The sequence below is a fragment of the Babylonia areolata genome, chromosome 7, assembly GCF_041734735.1.
Source record: "Babylonia areolata isolate BAREFJ2019XMU chromosome 7, ASM4173473v1, whole genome shotgun sequence".
In the NCBI taxonomy this organism is placed as follows: domain Eukaryota; kingdom Metazoa; phylum Mollusca; class Gastropoda; order Neogastropoda; family Buccinidae; genus Babylonia; species Babylonia areolata.
The window spans coordinates 27056998-27073898 of record NC_134882.1 but is presented as its reverse complement, the minus strand read 5'-3'; the positions used below and the strand labels follow the sequence as shown (position 1 = coordinate 27073898).

The 16901-nt window shown below is 45.7% G+C and overlaps 1 protein-coding gene across 4 annotated transcripts in view; it reads right to left on the bottom strand.

Moving 5' to 3' along the window:
- Positions 1 to 956: 956 nt before the first annotated feature.
- The window catches only part of LOC143283931 (uncharacterized), a 160698-nt gene continuing 144753 nt past the window's right edge, over positions 957 to 16901 (bottom strand). For all 4 annotated transcript variants that reach the window (XM_076590375.1, XM_076590371.1, XM_076590372.1 and 1 more), the window contains 6 exons: positions 15976 to 16056; positions 15357 to 15461; positions 8941 to 9057; positions 7859 to 7927; positions 7152 to 7344; positions 957 to 6809 (listed from right to left, as the gene is read on the bottom strand). In XM_076590375.1, coding sequence (XP_076446490.1) covers positions 6701 to 6809; positions 7152 to 7344; positions 7859 to 7927; positions 8941 to 9057; positions 15357 to 15461; positions 15976 to 16056 — 674 coding nt within the window. In that variant the 3' untranslated portion in view covers positions 957 to 6700. The remainder of the gene's footprint in view (positions 6810 to 7151; positions 7345 to 7858; positions 7928 to 8940; positions 9058 to 15356; positions 15462 to 15975; positions 16057 to 16901) is intronic.

Here is a 16901-nt window from a genome sequence, read left to right as displayed (position 1 = left end):
CATTTCTCGGACTGAAATCTCCGATGCAAAAACAAGCCGTTCGTGCACACTTATCTGTACACCCCACAGAAAACCATCCGCTCGAACCCTCGCCACTCCAATAGCCCTTCCAACACACGCACACACACACACACACACACACACACAGGCACCAAAAATCGCCCTGTCGTTTACCTGATTTCATAACAAAGCCAAGACAACAAAAATAATCCCATAATATTTCTCCCCAAGAAAGACACGTTCAATCACAAAATCATATGGTTCGTTCATTTAAGCAAGGAATGTCATATAAGGTAAACAGCTTAAAACTGTACTCGGGAAGGGGTTTCGGGGAGGGGGAAGGGGGGAGGGAGACGACAGGACAGGAATGATGCCATTTCAATGGAATGAACTGATGAAACTTGATTATCTCAACTTCAAAACTCTTCCAATTTTTAACTCTCTCCCCCTCCCCCCCAATTAAAATTAATACGAGTGAAGGAGGTGGGGGAGGGTGTAGGGAAGGGGGTAGGAGGAGGGAGGGGGCGGTCCAGGGGACCAGGACTTCAGCTGTCTCGCATCATTTAACTTCTAACACACGTTTCGTGAACACAGTCTTCAAGGAGCCATGTCGATCACCCCTTAGTATCGTTCATGATCACACTTCTGTCAATGCCACACACACTTGAGAACGACAGTTACAGGCAGAAAACTGCTTTCATTTTGGTTCGTCCATCAAACGGCTTGGTGAACCCAACTTCCATTCTGCTCAGCTGTTGCTGTTCTCTCCAGAAACGCTGGACCCACTTGGATCCAGATGACTGTCAGTGTTGTCAGTCTCTTTAAAGTGATCAGTTCCCCTTAGATGTTCTATGGGTAACCACGGATTCCAGAAATTGGCCGCTTCCTTGGAAGACGTTTTTTTCTTCTTCTCAAGACGTTTTCTTCTTCTTCTTCGTTTTTGTTGTTGTTGTTGCCTTTGTTGTTTTTCTTTTCTTTTTTCTCTGTCTAAATTTCTCTCGGCCCGAAATTCACCCAAGGCAACTGGAAATGGTTATTGGTGTTCTGACTGCGAACAATTCTTGACAGTTCGGTTTCTGAGTGTTCCTCCGAGATCGTGAACTGATGAGCAATGAATATCGGCTTTAATTCATAAATCTGAACATTGAACATTTCGGTGTTCATATCACAACAGCTAAGAAGTCCTTCTCATCCCCCCCTCCCCCTCCCCCGTTCCATCTTACCCTCCAAAACATGTAAAACTCAAAAGAAAACTGTGAAGGAACGATATCAAATCCAAACAATAAGCCACAATTTGATTAACGTTGTATTTTTTCAAAAGAGTGTCCATCTCACTCACATGATTTTCATATTGAAGCCAAATTCAAAAACTAGATCAACAATTTGTATTACGTTTAATGGCGAAATGTGAAAATCAACTCAATCAGCATATAAAACCTTTTTTCTTCTTCTAAAAACAACAAACGCCATTTCAAGCCGACCATAAAAACACCCAGGCGATTCCTTCCGAATGAGCTGCTTGGGAAAAATCACAGAACACAGACAGCAGAGCAGTTTCTTCAAAAGTGTGACTGAAAACAGGATTGTAGGAAGAAGAAAAAAGAAGAAGAAAAAACTAAACAAAAACAGATAAACAAACAAAAACAGGCCTACTTGAAGCGAAACGCCATGAACAATCTGATTGGCGGGGTGGGTGGGTGGGGTTCAGGGGGGAAAGCCTCACACGTTGAACGTGTTGTTGTTGTACAATAACCTGCATGAGGAACCAGTCAACCAGAACCCAGTCCACTGACGCTATGTCCTGGGCCGATGATGACTCGTGTCGTCCTTCATGTCGCCATTGATTAACTAATACTTCTCTAGCTCCAGTGTCCGGAAGACGACCATCTCACAGGCCACCATCACCTCTGCTGACAGCCTGGGGCAGTTTCAAACTTCCGATAGTCAGGAAATATATCATTAAAGAGAGAGAGAGAGAGAGAGAGAGAGAGAGAGAGAGAGAGAGAGAAAATCAAAAGATGTCGGGAGATTTCGTCATCTCTTCCGTAGTCATTGTTTAAGGTCCTTTAAAAAATCATTTCAGTATAGGACATTTTGTGCAGTGTGTAGTTACACCACCATTCATATGTACAAGACTTCTCCATTGGGTTGTTGTCCTTTTTTTTTTTTTTTTTTTTTTTTTAATAACGTACGTATCACAGAAAATCGGCAAATCGCTGAGTCAGAGTGGTGAAACACATCGTTAGGAATAGGCTGGAATAGTGTCAAGATGCACAAGAAGATTGGTGAAATGAAATCAACAATGAATTGAAGGGCACGGCAAGTCATATACAGCTTGCTCGTTGAAACATCCATTGTACATTAATGGAAAAGAGATAGAGTGTGAAGTAGGATATCTAAATGATTTTACATAGGATATTATGGCAGGACTTCACGTTGTTTTCCAGTATGGGCGAACAAACTTTCTGTATCACGGATACCTGAATATGAATGACCATAACATGTTGGTCGCAACGCGCTCTTTTCTTCTTCTTTCTTAATTTTTAATAATTTTTTTTTAATAGTTGGCAATTGGTCAGTGCCAGAGCGAAACTCACGTCGTTTGTATATGTATAACAAAGGCTGAAAAGCAAAGCAATGGACATGATCACAGCATCACGGTTCCTGGGGATGGTAGTTAATAAGATGTGATGCTACACAATTTCAGTACAAAGGCACTTGGACCCTCCGGTCTAAGCTATGTAACAAGAGAATATTATATAATTATCTAACCCGTACTCAGCCTCACAGTGTAAACTTACAATCGAACTCTTCTGTATTAGCCATCAGCGTACACTGATGGAAATTTGAAATAAAAACAAAACAATGCATCATGTTTACGATCGAAATTCCCAGATAATGCCTAAAATGAAAAACCATAAAATAAAGCCTCAGAGACGTTTGCCGTGATGGAAGATCGTTAATTTAGGTCTATTACATATAATAAAGCTGAATGGGCCGTCCAAAATTTCATTAATGAACACAATACTAGAACCCGGTAAGGGTGGAGTGTCAGCATTCATTCTGAAGACGTCAGTGCTGGGTGAAAAATAATAAAGACCACTAACAAATAAATGTGTACATGCTTCACCAAAACTTGAGGACCACCTCTCAACACGAATGTCAAATACAGGCTTCTCAAAAAGTTTCGGACCACTTTTCCACACGAACGTCAAACCACGAAGGATAGGCCAAATCATTTCATTTTAGGGCAGACACTGGATTCAGTAATCAAAGAACGATACTGAGAAAACTGAGGTGAATCCGGAAATCGAAACACACCCAGTCGCTTGCCGAACAACGTCACCCCCAAATTTCAAACAAGATAGAAAGACAGACTGGTCAAAGTGGTCCTTAACTTTTTGTGAAGCCTGTAGAAAAAAAAACAAAAAAACTTTCTACAAGAACAAATGTTGTTCAGACTTTTCACATCTACTCTTTCGCCGAAGACTTTGATTACAATAAAATTCTTCTGGCAACTTTGAAAATTAGAAGTAGGGAAAAAGGGGGCGGGGGGTGGGGAGGAGGGGATTGGTGGGAGGGGGTCCGCCTGGCAAAAACGAACCAAGTTTAAGAAAGAAAGAGAAACGAGTATGAATACCGTGTGTGTGTGTGTGTGTGTGTGTGTGTGTGTGCGCGTGTATTTGTGCGTGCGTGCGTACGTGTTTCCATCCAAACTGCTGATCCTTGCTGTGTAAACGGCGCACGTCCATAGAAAGCTATCGAAATAAGGCCACTGTGGGGGTTGCCATCAGAAGAGGCCCTGCACAGCGGAATCGCGTCATGTCCATGGCGTGTCCTGCAGTGTTCGTTCGTTCTGATTCAACATGCAAAGGAAACCACTTTCAAGACCCTGACGGCACAATAATTGCTTCTTTGTGGAGTCGGACTATGCGAGTGATCTCTCATCACTGTATCCCGGCAACAAGGGTTTCCTGAATCTGTAGACCTCGAGCGGTAGTCGACACTCACTCAGGTGGGAGGGGGCTGGGGGCGGTAGCATCGAAACAGCAGTTTTCAGGACAGGACAAGGACAGCTACTGAATTTGGGAACAGTTTCCGTGCATTTGTACTTGGGAACAGTTTCCGTGCATTTTTAAGAACCCATACAATCGGTTTCAACTCCTACTTCAGGAGATTTGCTATTTCTCAGAATCTGACCTATGGGAACAGTTTTTGTGTTCTGTGACATTTGTTCTGCCTCTGTGAGCTACCATGCTGTTGATTTTCACTCGATCTCCGTTCGAAAAACTGTCCCTGACGTCAATGCCATCATAAACTACTTGAACTACTTATTTTGTGTCATCACTATAATAGGTTCAATGCAGAAAGCAAAAGCCCTGTAAACACGTTGTCCGGGAATATTCCGAATCAGTAAACAAAACAGTAAACGTCCTGGGGGGGTGGGGGGGGAGTGTTTTTGGAATGACTGTGGAAAAAAATCCAACCAAACGAGCACTGTGATCCAACGAAATAAGGAATGGTACTGGTTGTGAGGGAAGAGAACTAAATATTTACAACAAAAAAGGGATAAAAACAGCAGCAGGATCAACAGACAAACGCCTTTAACAAGTTGTTTAACGAAGGAATGAGGGGGCCAAGATGGATTACATTATTTCAGGAACAAAAAGAAGAATGTCCAACGGTTATAAATGACACAAAAGATGTCGCCTCTGTCTCTTAATATGCAACTGTGACACACAGCGTTGGCTTTTATGCAGTTGAGGAAGTGTCTTAGAATTAGTACAGCACACAGCCGACTGAACATTTAGCTTGCCTTGACAGATTGTACTCCCAGACTGACCCCTCTCTTCGTGTCTCAATCACACACCTGCAAGCACTGCAGTTCTCTGCGCGCGCACGCACACACACAGAGGGACAACACAGAAGGGGGGAGAAGGCCGAGGGATGACAGTAGCAGTGCTGCAGTGTAGAGTAGAGCTGCCCCCTCCCCTGCCCTCCCAAGCAGAGGACTGAATCTAGAAGGCGGTGACATGGTCACAATGTGACAGACAGTTCATGGCGGTCGGCCAACCCTCACAGACTTCTCTACACATCCACCTCTTCACTCCTGGAATGCCTGCAGAACACACCCTTCCGCTCTCTGACTGCATACAGATCACCTGTCATCTGCTTTCAGATTGCAAACAGAACATGTTCCGCTGTCTGACGACATGATGTTGACTCAATGTCTGCAGTTGGCACGTCACCTGTCCCTTCCCTGCCTCTGCACACACACAAGCCGTCTGTCGCATGCTGCCAAATCGGTTGTTGATGATCAACGTTTTTCACAAATTAAAAAAAAAATTTTAAAAAAGGAAAAAAGAGTTCGCCTCATGGGTGTACCCAAAGGCACTTTCCTAACTACTGCTTTCTTCTTCTCTCTACTGTGCCCTTAAAGGAAGCAAGTGAATGAATACACACGATGCCGTAGGAACTGTTTTAAGACAGTGCACAGATAGCGAGTACAATGCTCTGGGATTAATTAGTACACAAACTGATGCACCTAGACAAGCTTTTTTTTTTTTTTTTTAATGGCACCGATCTCTTACACAAGCACTCAAAAAAGCAATCCTCTCACATCAAGCACACGCAAGCATACAAATGCACACGCAGATATTCCCTCGCGATGATGAATTTGATGACAAGTGAGCACTTGTTCAGCCAGCCGATTCTGATTACTAAGGCACCTCAGTCCCCCAGTCCAGTCTGTCCTGCAGCGCCCTGGTCACAGGAACCACACCAACCTCCACGGGCTGCTCAAGTCTTGCTTCCACACCCACCTCCAGGTCCGTGCTCAAGAAGAAGAAAGTCTTCACAGATACTTAGCGTCAGTTCAGAGTAAATTGTCACATCTTCTACCCTGAACTTCACACCTCCATGTCAGAGAAGACCTGTTCCTGTCTCCACCATACCCCGACCACTGATTGGAGACAGTCTGCAGAGCTGGACTTTCAGGGGGATAGGGGGGTGATGAGGCGATGAGGCTGGGGGTGGGGGGCAAGAGGGTGGGCGGTGTTCCATGACAGCAGCAGTCAGGGTAGTGCTTGATGGGCAGTCAGTTGTGCCACCCTCAGGACATCCACATCACTCCCCACCTGCCCCCTCCCAACGTGGCCTCTTGTTTGGGCCACTGCACAGCACAGTACAACACTAATCCGCCTCCATGCCCTCTCCTTGTGCTGGTGACGTCATCACTATTACAGCCAGCGCTGACCGTGTCGATGACCAGCTCACCCGCTCCACCTCCCACCAAAACATCATCATCCCCCTCAATCACCTCCTCTATCACTCCCACCAGCCAACAGTTGTTCAGGGTTCTAACACACCCTGTCCCAAAGCAGAAGCATTATGTGGTGGCGGGCTGTGAGTCTCTCCCTAGGCTTGTGGCAGCTGGAAGGCCTCGGGCTGTACAGCATCCCTCCTCCCCACCCCCAAGAACCTCCTCACCACCGCTTCACGCTGATCCACTGAGTCAACCACCACCCATCCTCCAGTCTCATCAGCAATCACTGCCAGGCAGCTTGGAGCCAGAACTCATGTCAGCCTCCCCCGACTGGGCAGGTGGGAGGCGAGTGGGCATATTTGCACATGGGCTGGCAGCATGTCCCAGTGGGTGAGTGTCTGTTGTGCTGCGGTGTGGTGAGGAGAGCAGCAGGGCCTAGCAACCACTGCAGTCGATCTCCACGATGTTCTTCGGCACCTCGGCAAACTGGTACACCAGCCTCTGGCCGTCCACTTTGTTCAGGATGCCCCGTGCGTAGTAGTACCTGCAACAGACGGGCGGGCAGACAGGGGTCACTCTTCAGTCTGTTTTAATATGGTACCTCAGTCCAGTCCATTCCTCTTCTCTCTCTAACTTTTCCTTTTTTCTTTTCAGTACACACACTACAATACATTCCTATTTTCTTTTCAGTACACACACTACAATACACCCCTCCTCCCCCACAAACGCACACACTCACACTAGAGACTACACACATTTCTCTAATACTACCCCGACACCTAACACAAACGCTCATCACACACACACACAAACACCCCACATGCATATCCCCCCATCCTTTTTTCCCCCCACGCCCCCTGCCCCCCAAGCTTGAAGAGACCCTCACCTCAAGGCGCGGCCCATGGTTTCATAGTTCATGTCGGGCTTGTTCTTGTGCTGCCCCCACAGTCTGGACACGGCCTTGGAGTCCACCAGCTTGAAGATGCCACGCTGCCGGTTGGTCCACTTGATGTAGCGCGGGCATGTGTCGCGGTTCTGCAACAGGTGGAGCAGGAACTCCCACAGGTAGGTCGTGTTGCCTGCAACCAGAAAAGCAACATGTCTTTCCATGGGGCACTAACACCTGAATGGTTATCAAAGCGTTGGTCTTCCAATCAGAGGATCCTGGGGTTGATCCCTGTACTGTGCACCTGTTAAGGGTGGAATATTTTCATTATTTCCAAAATCAGCAGAAAGTGCAGACCTACCTGGGCCTTAATCCCTTTTGTGTGTATAGACATGCAGAAGACCCCCATAATCCATGCCAGCCTTTTGGTGGTTGTGGAAACATGAACCTAGACAACATGTACACCCCCAAGGCCGCATTTATGGCTGTGTAAAAACGTTCAGCACACATAAAAAGCCCACTCATACATGCCAGTCAAAGTGGGGGTTAAACAACTTGAAGCCCAAGAACTGCAGCAAGAAAAACAAGCTTATTTCTTCTGTCTCATCATGATGGAAACAAAGAGGGACAGATACGAAGGAAGAATGGGAGGAGAAAAAGAGATGATAGAAATGGAGAAGTTCACAAGGTGAAAGAATAGTGGTTACCTTCTCGTTTTCTTTTGGGCACAGCACCGCTGCAGATGGGGAATTCTGTGAGGGCTTTGGGCTTTCTGCCTGTACACCGAACAACACACATATACCTTTAGATACCACATCTCTCCATGCCTATACGTTATCGATACACTCATTAATGACTGTCATCCACGTTTGTCTGGTAAAGTCCACTTCCAAACACACACACACACATGTACATACATACCCACCAAAACCATACATGTGCACATCCAAACTACATGCACACGCATTCTAATATCACTAATAATGAAAAGACGCTAAACTGAAGAATGAACACACACGTCTGAACCATGTACACACACACACAATAACCACACACACCATAAATATGCACATCCAAATCACACACACGTGCCCACGCGTTCTGATATCACAAATAGTGAAAAGACGCTAAACTAAAGAACAAACACATACACACGCCTAAACCATGTACACACACACGCTACTACCACACACCATACATATGCACATCCAAACAACACACATGTGCCCATGCGTTCTGATATCACTAATTGTGAAAAGACGCTAAACTAAAGAACGAACACACACACACACCATACATATGCACATCCAAACAACACACGTGTGCGCGCGTTCTAATATCACTAATAGTGAAAAGACGCTAAACTAAGGAACGAACACACACATACCTAAACCATGTACACACACACACAATAACCACACACACACACACACCATACATGCACATCCAAGCCACACACATGTGTGCGCGTTCTAATATCACTAATAGTGAAAACACGCTAAACTAATGAACAAACACACACACACGCCTAAACCATGTACACACACACACAATAACCACACACACACACCATACATATCCAAACCACACACACTCGCACGCGCGTGTTCTAATATCAATAACAGTGAAAAGAAGCTAAACTAAAGAACGAACACAAACACACCTAAACCATGTACATACACTACAACCACACACACACACAAGACACACCATACATATGCACATCCAAACCACACACACATCCCTACTGCCCCCCACAGTTAGAGGAAGGTGTGACAGCAGCACGTACCTTTCTTGACCCGGGGTCTGTCGGGAGAGGAGGGGGGGGACAGACTGCGACAGGAGTCTGCTGCTGTAGGGAGGATGGTGGAGGGCAGCACTGGACTGGAGGGGGTGAACACAGACTCTGAAACACACACACACACACATATATATATTTCCCTTTCAGTTACTTGTCTTGCACGCAACTTTTCATTTCTACTTTATTGATGCATATGTTTACTTAATTTATTTGATATCTTTTGTCCATTGTTTACACACACACATACATACACAAATAAACACACACACACACACCCACATCATATGCACTTTCCTTTCAGTTACTTGCTTTACATGTAACTTTCATTTTTACTTTTATCTATTGATGTACATGTTTACTTTTTTTTTGTCCAATGTTTACAAACACACACACACAAATTAAATGCACTTTCCTTTCAATTACTTGCTTTGGACATAACTGTCATTTTTACTTTTATGTATTGATGTATTTGTGGTATCTTTTTTGTCAATTGTTTACACACACACACAAACACACACATCTAAATATACCTTCATACTTTTAAGAGTTTTGTAGGCTATTGAGGCCTGACCAGAGTGTTTGGTCTATGCACAGGTAAGACATTTTTGTTGTTGTTGTTCATTCGTTTATTTTGTTTTTGTTTTTGATTTTACAGGCAGATGTGGTGTAGTGTATATGGATGTGAAACTGAGAGACTGCTAAAGAGAGGGTGAGATAGAAAGTGAGAGTGGGTGAGAGACAGACAGACAGACGCACACACATGCACATGTAGATCACAGAGACAGACAAAAGGGTTGGCTGATAGATCCCGAGAGAGAATGCACATGCAGATCGTGGAGACAGGCAAACAGGCAGACAGACAGACAGAGAGGCAGAGAGACACAACAGCGGCAATAACAGTCCTCCTAAGCCGCACAGTACGGGACACAGGAAGCCCATCATTAGTAGTGTACCTCACACACCTATCGACCCCTCGGGGTCGCCAATAAGTGCCAGGCCCACAAGACATACCAACAACAACAAAAAACCCAGCAACAACAAAAAAACCTGTACGGACAAACAACGGCTGACGTGGTGAGAGAGGTGGCGGGGTGGTGGGGGTGGGGAATGGCGGGGGGTGAAGCGTGGTGGAAACAGGATAAAGAGCGGGGGGGTGGGGGGGGGTGAACAGTGATCGAGGGTGCGTGTGCAAGATGGAGGATTTGTTGGTGGGGGAAGGGTGTTGAAAGGTTGACTGTATCATCACTCAACTGCTACACTGTCTTGTTCGCACCCCCCACCCCCCACACAGAGTGCGTCACTTCTTTGTTTATCTATTTTCAAACATCAGACCAGCACAAGCTTGTCTTACTTTTCGTTCGTATGTCAGGTATGCGTGGTGCATTGTTTACATGTTAAAAAAAAAAAATGTTTATATCACCACCACCACCAACAAAGTCCAACTAGAGTGATGATGGATGGGGTATAGGGAGGCCAAGGCGGAGAGGGCGGGCAGTTTTGGAGTTTGAGGAAAGGCGTGGGGTGGTGGTAGGGAGGGAGGGTGGCGGGGGTGTCAGAAGCCGCAGGCTGCACATCAGGTGGAAGTGGGCAATTATCGGTGAGCGGTGTGTGGTGCAGTGTCGGTTCAGTGTACCTCCCCCCCTCACCGTCCCACCTCGCCCCCCCCCCCAACCCCTCCCCCTCCTTCCAAAAGGGCAGAGGAAGCCGGGAGCGACAGGGGTCTGTGTCAGTGTCACTGCTCTCTACCTCCCTTGTCTCCTGACACCCGACCTCAACCCCGTCACCTCTGTCGTCACCCCCAACCCCGGGGCCACCGGAAGGCGGGGTTACCGGAACAAAATAATAACACACACAGGGGAGGGGAGGGGGGGAGGAAGAGAGACAGACAGGCAGAGACTCGTGATTTATTCACCTAAGGCTACAGCCCCACAGGGGGGGCAATAACAGAATCTTACATGTCATTGTAACTGCTGATGTAAAGAGCGCAGTTTCTCGCAGCAGACTGTTTGTACACCAAAACGTTCAAGTGTGTCTCTCAGAAGAGAGAGAGAGAGAGAGAGAGAGAGAGAGAGAGAGAGAGAGAGAACTATTCGTTCTACGATTATGTTACTGCGCGCTGACGCATGTTTTTGTGTCCGTACGTGTATGAGGTGTGTTCATCTGCTGGATAAATTATCAGGTTCATGACAATTTCTGTTAACAGCTCTGGGTCATTTCTTTTCTTCGTTCCCCCCCCCCCCCCCCCCCCCCCCCTTTTCTTTTTCTTTTTGTCGTTTTTGTTTTTGCTTTTTGTTGTTGTGTTGTTTTGTTCTGTTTTAGTTCCCGCACGTGCGCCCAAAGGAAAATTGTTGTCGTTGTTGTTCTTGTTGCTGCTGCTTCTGCTGCAAGTATTGTTGGATGAGTGTGGGAGGGGAGCGGGAGGGAGTTGAAATGAGCTGTACGACTGAAAACACATCAACAAATAACAGGGGGAAAAGAAGAAGAAAAAAATTTCTAAATGGCCAATCCAAGCCACAGAAGACACTCAGCAGCGGAGGAATGGCATCAGCACCAATCTGCCGACTAACACGCACGCAAGGCGACAACGACCCTGTCGACTTCCAATGTCTTTGAGAGCTCATCTCACTTTGCACCTGCCTCTTTGTAGTCCCCCCCCCCCCCCCCCCCCACTAATCAGCCAGTGGCAGTATTAATGTCTCCACTTAACCCCTCCCTGTCCGACTCTCATTAATTACCCATCTACCGTGTCGCTAATCGATCCCTCCTCATTAACAAGGCCCATGTTTCCAATGTTTCTCCTCCCCCCCAAGTCCAATTAACAGTGCACTGGGGAAGGGGTGGGGATGAGGGTGGCGGGGGTGAGTGGCGACAATCCGAGGGGTTTTCAGCACCTCCTGCTCCTCTCCCCTGCCCCTACTCGCATCACACCTCGTCACAGGGTGACAACCAGTGCTAAGTGAGTGGTGAATCGCTGCTTTTGTTCTTTTGTTCTTGGTCAGCTTAAAAATAGAGCTGACGCCACTGTGGGCCTTAGCTTTCTTACCCCCACCCCCCCCCACCCACCCCCCTCATTAAGCCAGGTATTCATGAAATTAATTGCGAGAGTATAACCGTGACTACTGTAAACTCGGTTTAGTTCAAAATAAGATTTAAAGCATTTTTTATGTATTTCGTGTGTACATACTGAATGACTCGTGATTCTCGTGCACTGTTCATGCTTTGCATCACAAATGATATTAGAGATAATGAAGTAATCTGTATTCTTCGTGGCCCTGCCAACCGAGAGGACCAGTCTCAGGTGAACGTGACTGACGGCAGCACGAACTTTGGGTAAAGAGTATCCCAAATACACAGCGATCCGAGCCATCTGTCTTTAAGAAAAACAAGGTGGGGGTTGGGGATGGGGGTGCGCGGGGGGAGTTATTACTCCAGACTTAAGTGTGGCGCTGACAAAGTGAAGGTGAGCAGGACTGAAGAAAAAAACAACAACAACAACAACAACAAAAAAAAACCCCAAAAAACAAAAAAAAACTGCAGCCCGAAGTGTGTGGAAAGAACAGGTACGAGGACTTTGCTAGACGTAACTTCTTGCCCCCGCCTCGTTGGTTAGTTGGTAAAAATCAGGTTTGACGTCCATACCCACGTCAGGTGATATGGCCGACGGGGAGATAATCATCGCAGCAAAATGGGGGGAAGGTGGAAGATCTATCTGTATCTACACTGATACCTCCAGAACAACCAAACGTCAAGATGGTGCAGCGAAAAATGTCGTTTTATGTCAGGTGTCTATAGTTCGAACTCACAACTTTTTTTGACGACGACGATCACACAACTTCTTTGATGACGATCTCGCGCTCAACCTGTGTTGTGGACCCTCCCTCCCTCGAAAACAGCTAAGTTGAGAGTATGTCTGCATCGACCTTTAGGGGTGCCAGCCAAATGGTCGGTAAATTCAACCCTGCGATTTATCAACCAGCTGAGAGACGGGCGTAGTTGGTTTGAGCACCGTACTTACAATCCTAGTGTCCGGGGATCGAATCCCGACTGTGTCTGGTAGTGTTATGTGTGGAGATTTTTTTTGTTTTTTTTGTTTCCGATCTCGCATGTCAATACATGTATGCAGACCTGCTCGTGACTGAACCCTCCTCTTGAGTATATAAATTCTGCGCATCGAATTATCATGTTAAATATCCAGTAAACCAAGTAAGAAGTGTTCGATGGGTTGTGGAAACACGAACATACGCAGCTTGCACAACTCCAAAAATGGAGTGTGGCTGCCAAACTCGCTCACATACGTGCACGCCAGACTAAGAACAGTGAAGCCTGTTGAAATATTCCGTGTCATTCTTTGATACTGGGGCGTTATTCACTGTTCCAAGAGAGACGGTGGGGGGGGGGGGGGGGGGGGGCAGGGGATAGGAGAAATCTACGGGTGAGAGAGGCAGGAATAAAACACAGCCACATACAAACAGACGACACGCGCACACGAATACTCAACACATGCACACACACCAAAGAACACGCTCACAAACACAAACACCCACACGAAACAGACAGCAATCCCCTTCTGTTGTGATGGGATTAATAATCGGTCATCCCATAGCATTCGTCTCCGACCTTGACCCAGTTCTGGGGAACGGATGACGTAAAGAGCCAGAGAACAGCAGGGTTTGCAATTTCCTGAGCCTCTATTATCCCTGACTTCTCACTGAACTCAAGATTCTTTTACACACACACACACACACACACACACAAGCACGCACGCGCACACACACAAAGCACGCACACGCACACACACACACAAGCACGCACAAACACACACACCACTTTAACACAGTCACTAAACAATGCAAAGAACATATTGTAAAGAACAGACAGTGGGAGAGAAAAGGGGGAGAATAGAGCGGTAGAGAGAGAGGGGGTAACAGAAACACAGAGAGAGAGACAGACAGACAGACAGACGGACGAAACAAGGAGGCGGAAAGTCGGACAGAACACACCAAACATCACAGACACACAAGCGAAATGACAGAAAACAGGGGAGAATATGGATCCTCCCTCCCTCCCTTGAAAATACTCCGAGTGGAGAGTATGTCTGCATCGACTGCAACAAGTGTGTGCTAAATGTCTGCCGTACTGTGGTAAAAAATATCATCGGCAGCATTCCAGTGACATTAAAAAGGTACTAAGAAAGAATGAGAGGGTCCAGATGACTAACACACACATACACAACATTATATATATGTGTGTGTGTGTGTGTGTGTGTGTGTGTGTGTGTGTGTGTGTGTGAATGAGTGAGTGAGTGAGTGAGTGAGTGAGTGAGTGAGTGAGTGAGTGAGTGAGTGTGTGTGTGTGTGTGTGTGTGTGTGTGTGTGTGTGTGTGTGTGTGTGTAAAATCCTGTGTGTGTTAGCATATGGCTTACAGTAAAAACAACAACAACAAAAACAATGTTCGGCCAATTAAAAAATGAAATGTTTATTCATTCGCACAATCAATAAAGCCCAAGTTGAAGACGTCTGCACCTTGTTTCAAAGAAAAGAACTTTCAAAGCAGGGTAAGAAAAAATCATAAAGTGAAAAGGGGGTTGAGGTAGGGATGGGGGAAGGGAATCTGAAAAAGGAAAAAACAAACAAAAAAACCCCGTGTATCGTATTTTGGAAGAAATCTGATGACAAGGAATATTGCACAAACTACCTGCCAGAGGAATCTTCACGAAATCAATAATTTTGCGTGCACGGTCAAAGCAAAAAACTCTTTGACTGCGTCAGCGTGTTTCTTCTGTGTTTTTTTTTCTTCTTTTAGTTTTAATTATACAGTTTTATTCATTCTTTCTTTTAACAATATATTTCCCCTTCAGATATCTGAATCTAAAAAATTCTTTGACAACCCAAGAGAGAGAGACAGAGGAGTGTGTGTGTGTGTGTGTGTGTGTGTGTGTGTGTGTGTGTGTGTGTGTGTATACATTTGTATTTGTATTTTTTATCACAACAGATTTCTTAGTGTGAAATTCGGGCTGCTCTCCCCAGGGATAGCGTGTCGCTACACTACAGCGTCACCCATCTTTTTGTATTTTTTCCTGTGTGCAGTTTTATTTGTTTTTCCTATCGAAGTGGCTTTTTCTACAGAATTTTGCCAGGAACAACCCTTTTGTTGCCGTGGGTTCTTTTACGTGCGCTAAGTGCATCTTGCACGCGGGACCTCGGTTTATTGTCTCATCCGAATAACTAGCGTCCAGACCACCACTCATGGTCTAGTGGAGGGGGGGGGGGGGAAATATCGGTGGCTGAGCCATGATTTGGACTAGCGCGCTCTGATTCTCTTGCTTCCTAGGCGGACGTGTTACCTCTAGGCCATCACTCCACATGTGTGTGTGTGTGTGTGTGTGTGTGTTGTGTGTACTCACCAGGCCTCATGGCGACGTGTGTGGCAGAACTGAAGTGGGCGGGGAGGGGCTGGTGTGCGGGCGGAGGCTGACAGAAAGGCGACAAGAAGCTGCCCATGCCAAAGGCTGCAACACGACCGCCATCATCATCACCACTCAGCCACAGTCATCAATATGATTATCATCGTCACCATCATCATCATTCAATGAGTTACCACCATGGTAATCATCTTCGTCATCATCATCATTCAATAAGTCACTACTACGGTATTCAACATCGTCATCATCACCATCATTCAATCACAGTCATCACTGTTATTATCTTCATCATCATTACCCAGTCATAGCGCTGTGGTTATCATTGTCGCCGTCATCATTACTACCACCACCATCCTCACAATAAGGACTGTCATCATCATAGTCTTCATCCAAATGGAAACGCTCTCTGGCAACTTTCTGTTTATCTCTCCCTCTCTCAATACCCAAATATATATACATATGGAGACAGAGAAAGAGACAGACGACGACGACGACCAGACAAGCAAACACACAGCACAATGAGACAGACGGGTGTTCCCGTTCATACACCACGCCACAAGAAGACAAAGCCCAGAGCGAATAACAAACATAATACACTCACATTGCAACCGGATCTTGACATCGTCAGAAGCGCTGTCCAAGTCCGATACACCACTGTCTGCGGGACTGGGGGGTAAGGAGGCTGTAAGACACAAACACACATATATACATACACAATATCCATTTAATTATCTTTGTTGCTCATGCCCAAACGATTACAGTCACATCAGGGCTGAAAAACTAAAAACAAAAACAAAAACAAACAAAAAAACAAAAACTAAAAAAAAACAAAAAAAAAACAACTCACGAAACAAACAGATAAATGAAAAACTAAAAGCTTTGACCACTGGGCAGTTGCAAGTGTGGAATAAACACTGATAAAAAAATTAAAAAAACATAGTATGACGGGCGCAACAGCCCAGAGGTTAAAGCCTTGAACTTTCTTATCAATGTGAGGGTCCTGGGTTCGAAACCTGGTCAAGGCGCCTGGTGGGTAAACGATGGATTTTTTTTTTTTTTTTTTTTTTGGTGCCCCTTCAGGTCAACAAAAATACACGTGTGTGTGCTTATACAAAAGTTCAAACGCGCTCTTTAAAAATGCCATAGTCTCTGTCAGCGTTCAGCGGGTTATGGAAATGAGCACAGGCACACCCCACAAAAACGAAGTATGACTGCCTACATGATGGGTGAATATGCCATCGCGTACATACGAATGAACGAGGGTGTGGAGAAGGAAGAGTGATGAAGGAAGAAGGAAGAAGAGGAAGACGAAAAAAAAAAAGGGGAAGACGAACAACAAACATGATCCATCACTTGAGACAAAACATCAAAAATCATACATGAAGATAAAATCAACATCCCAGTCAAAGCATTATGATGAGGATGGATAAGTAGGGAACTTGAATGTGTGTAGGTTGGGGGGGGGGGGGAGACAGATATATCTATTTGAGAACAGAATTTTCTCTGTCTCTCTCACACACAAACACA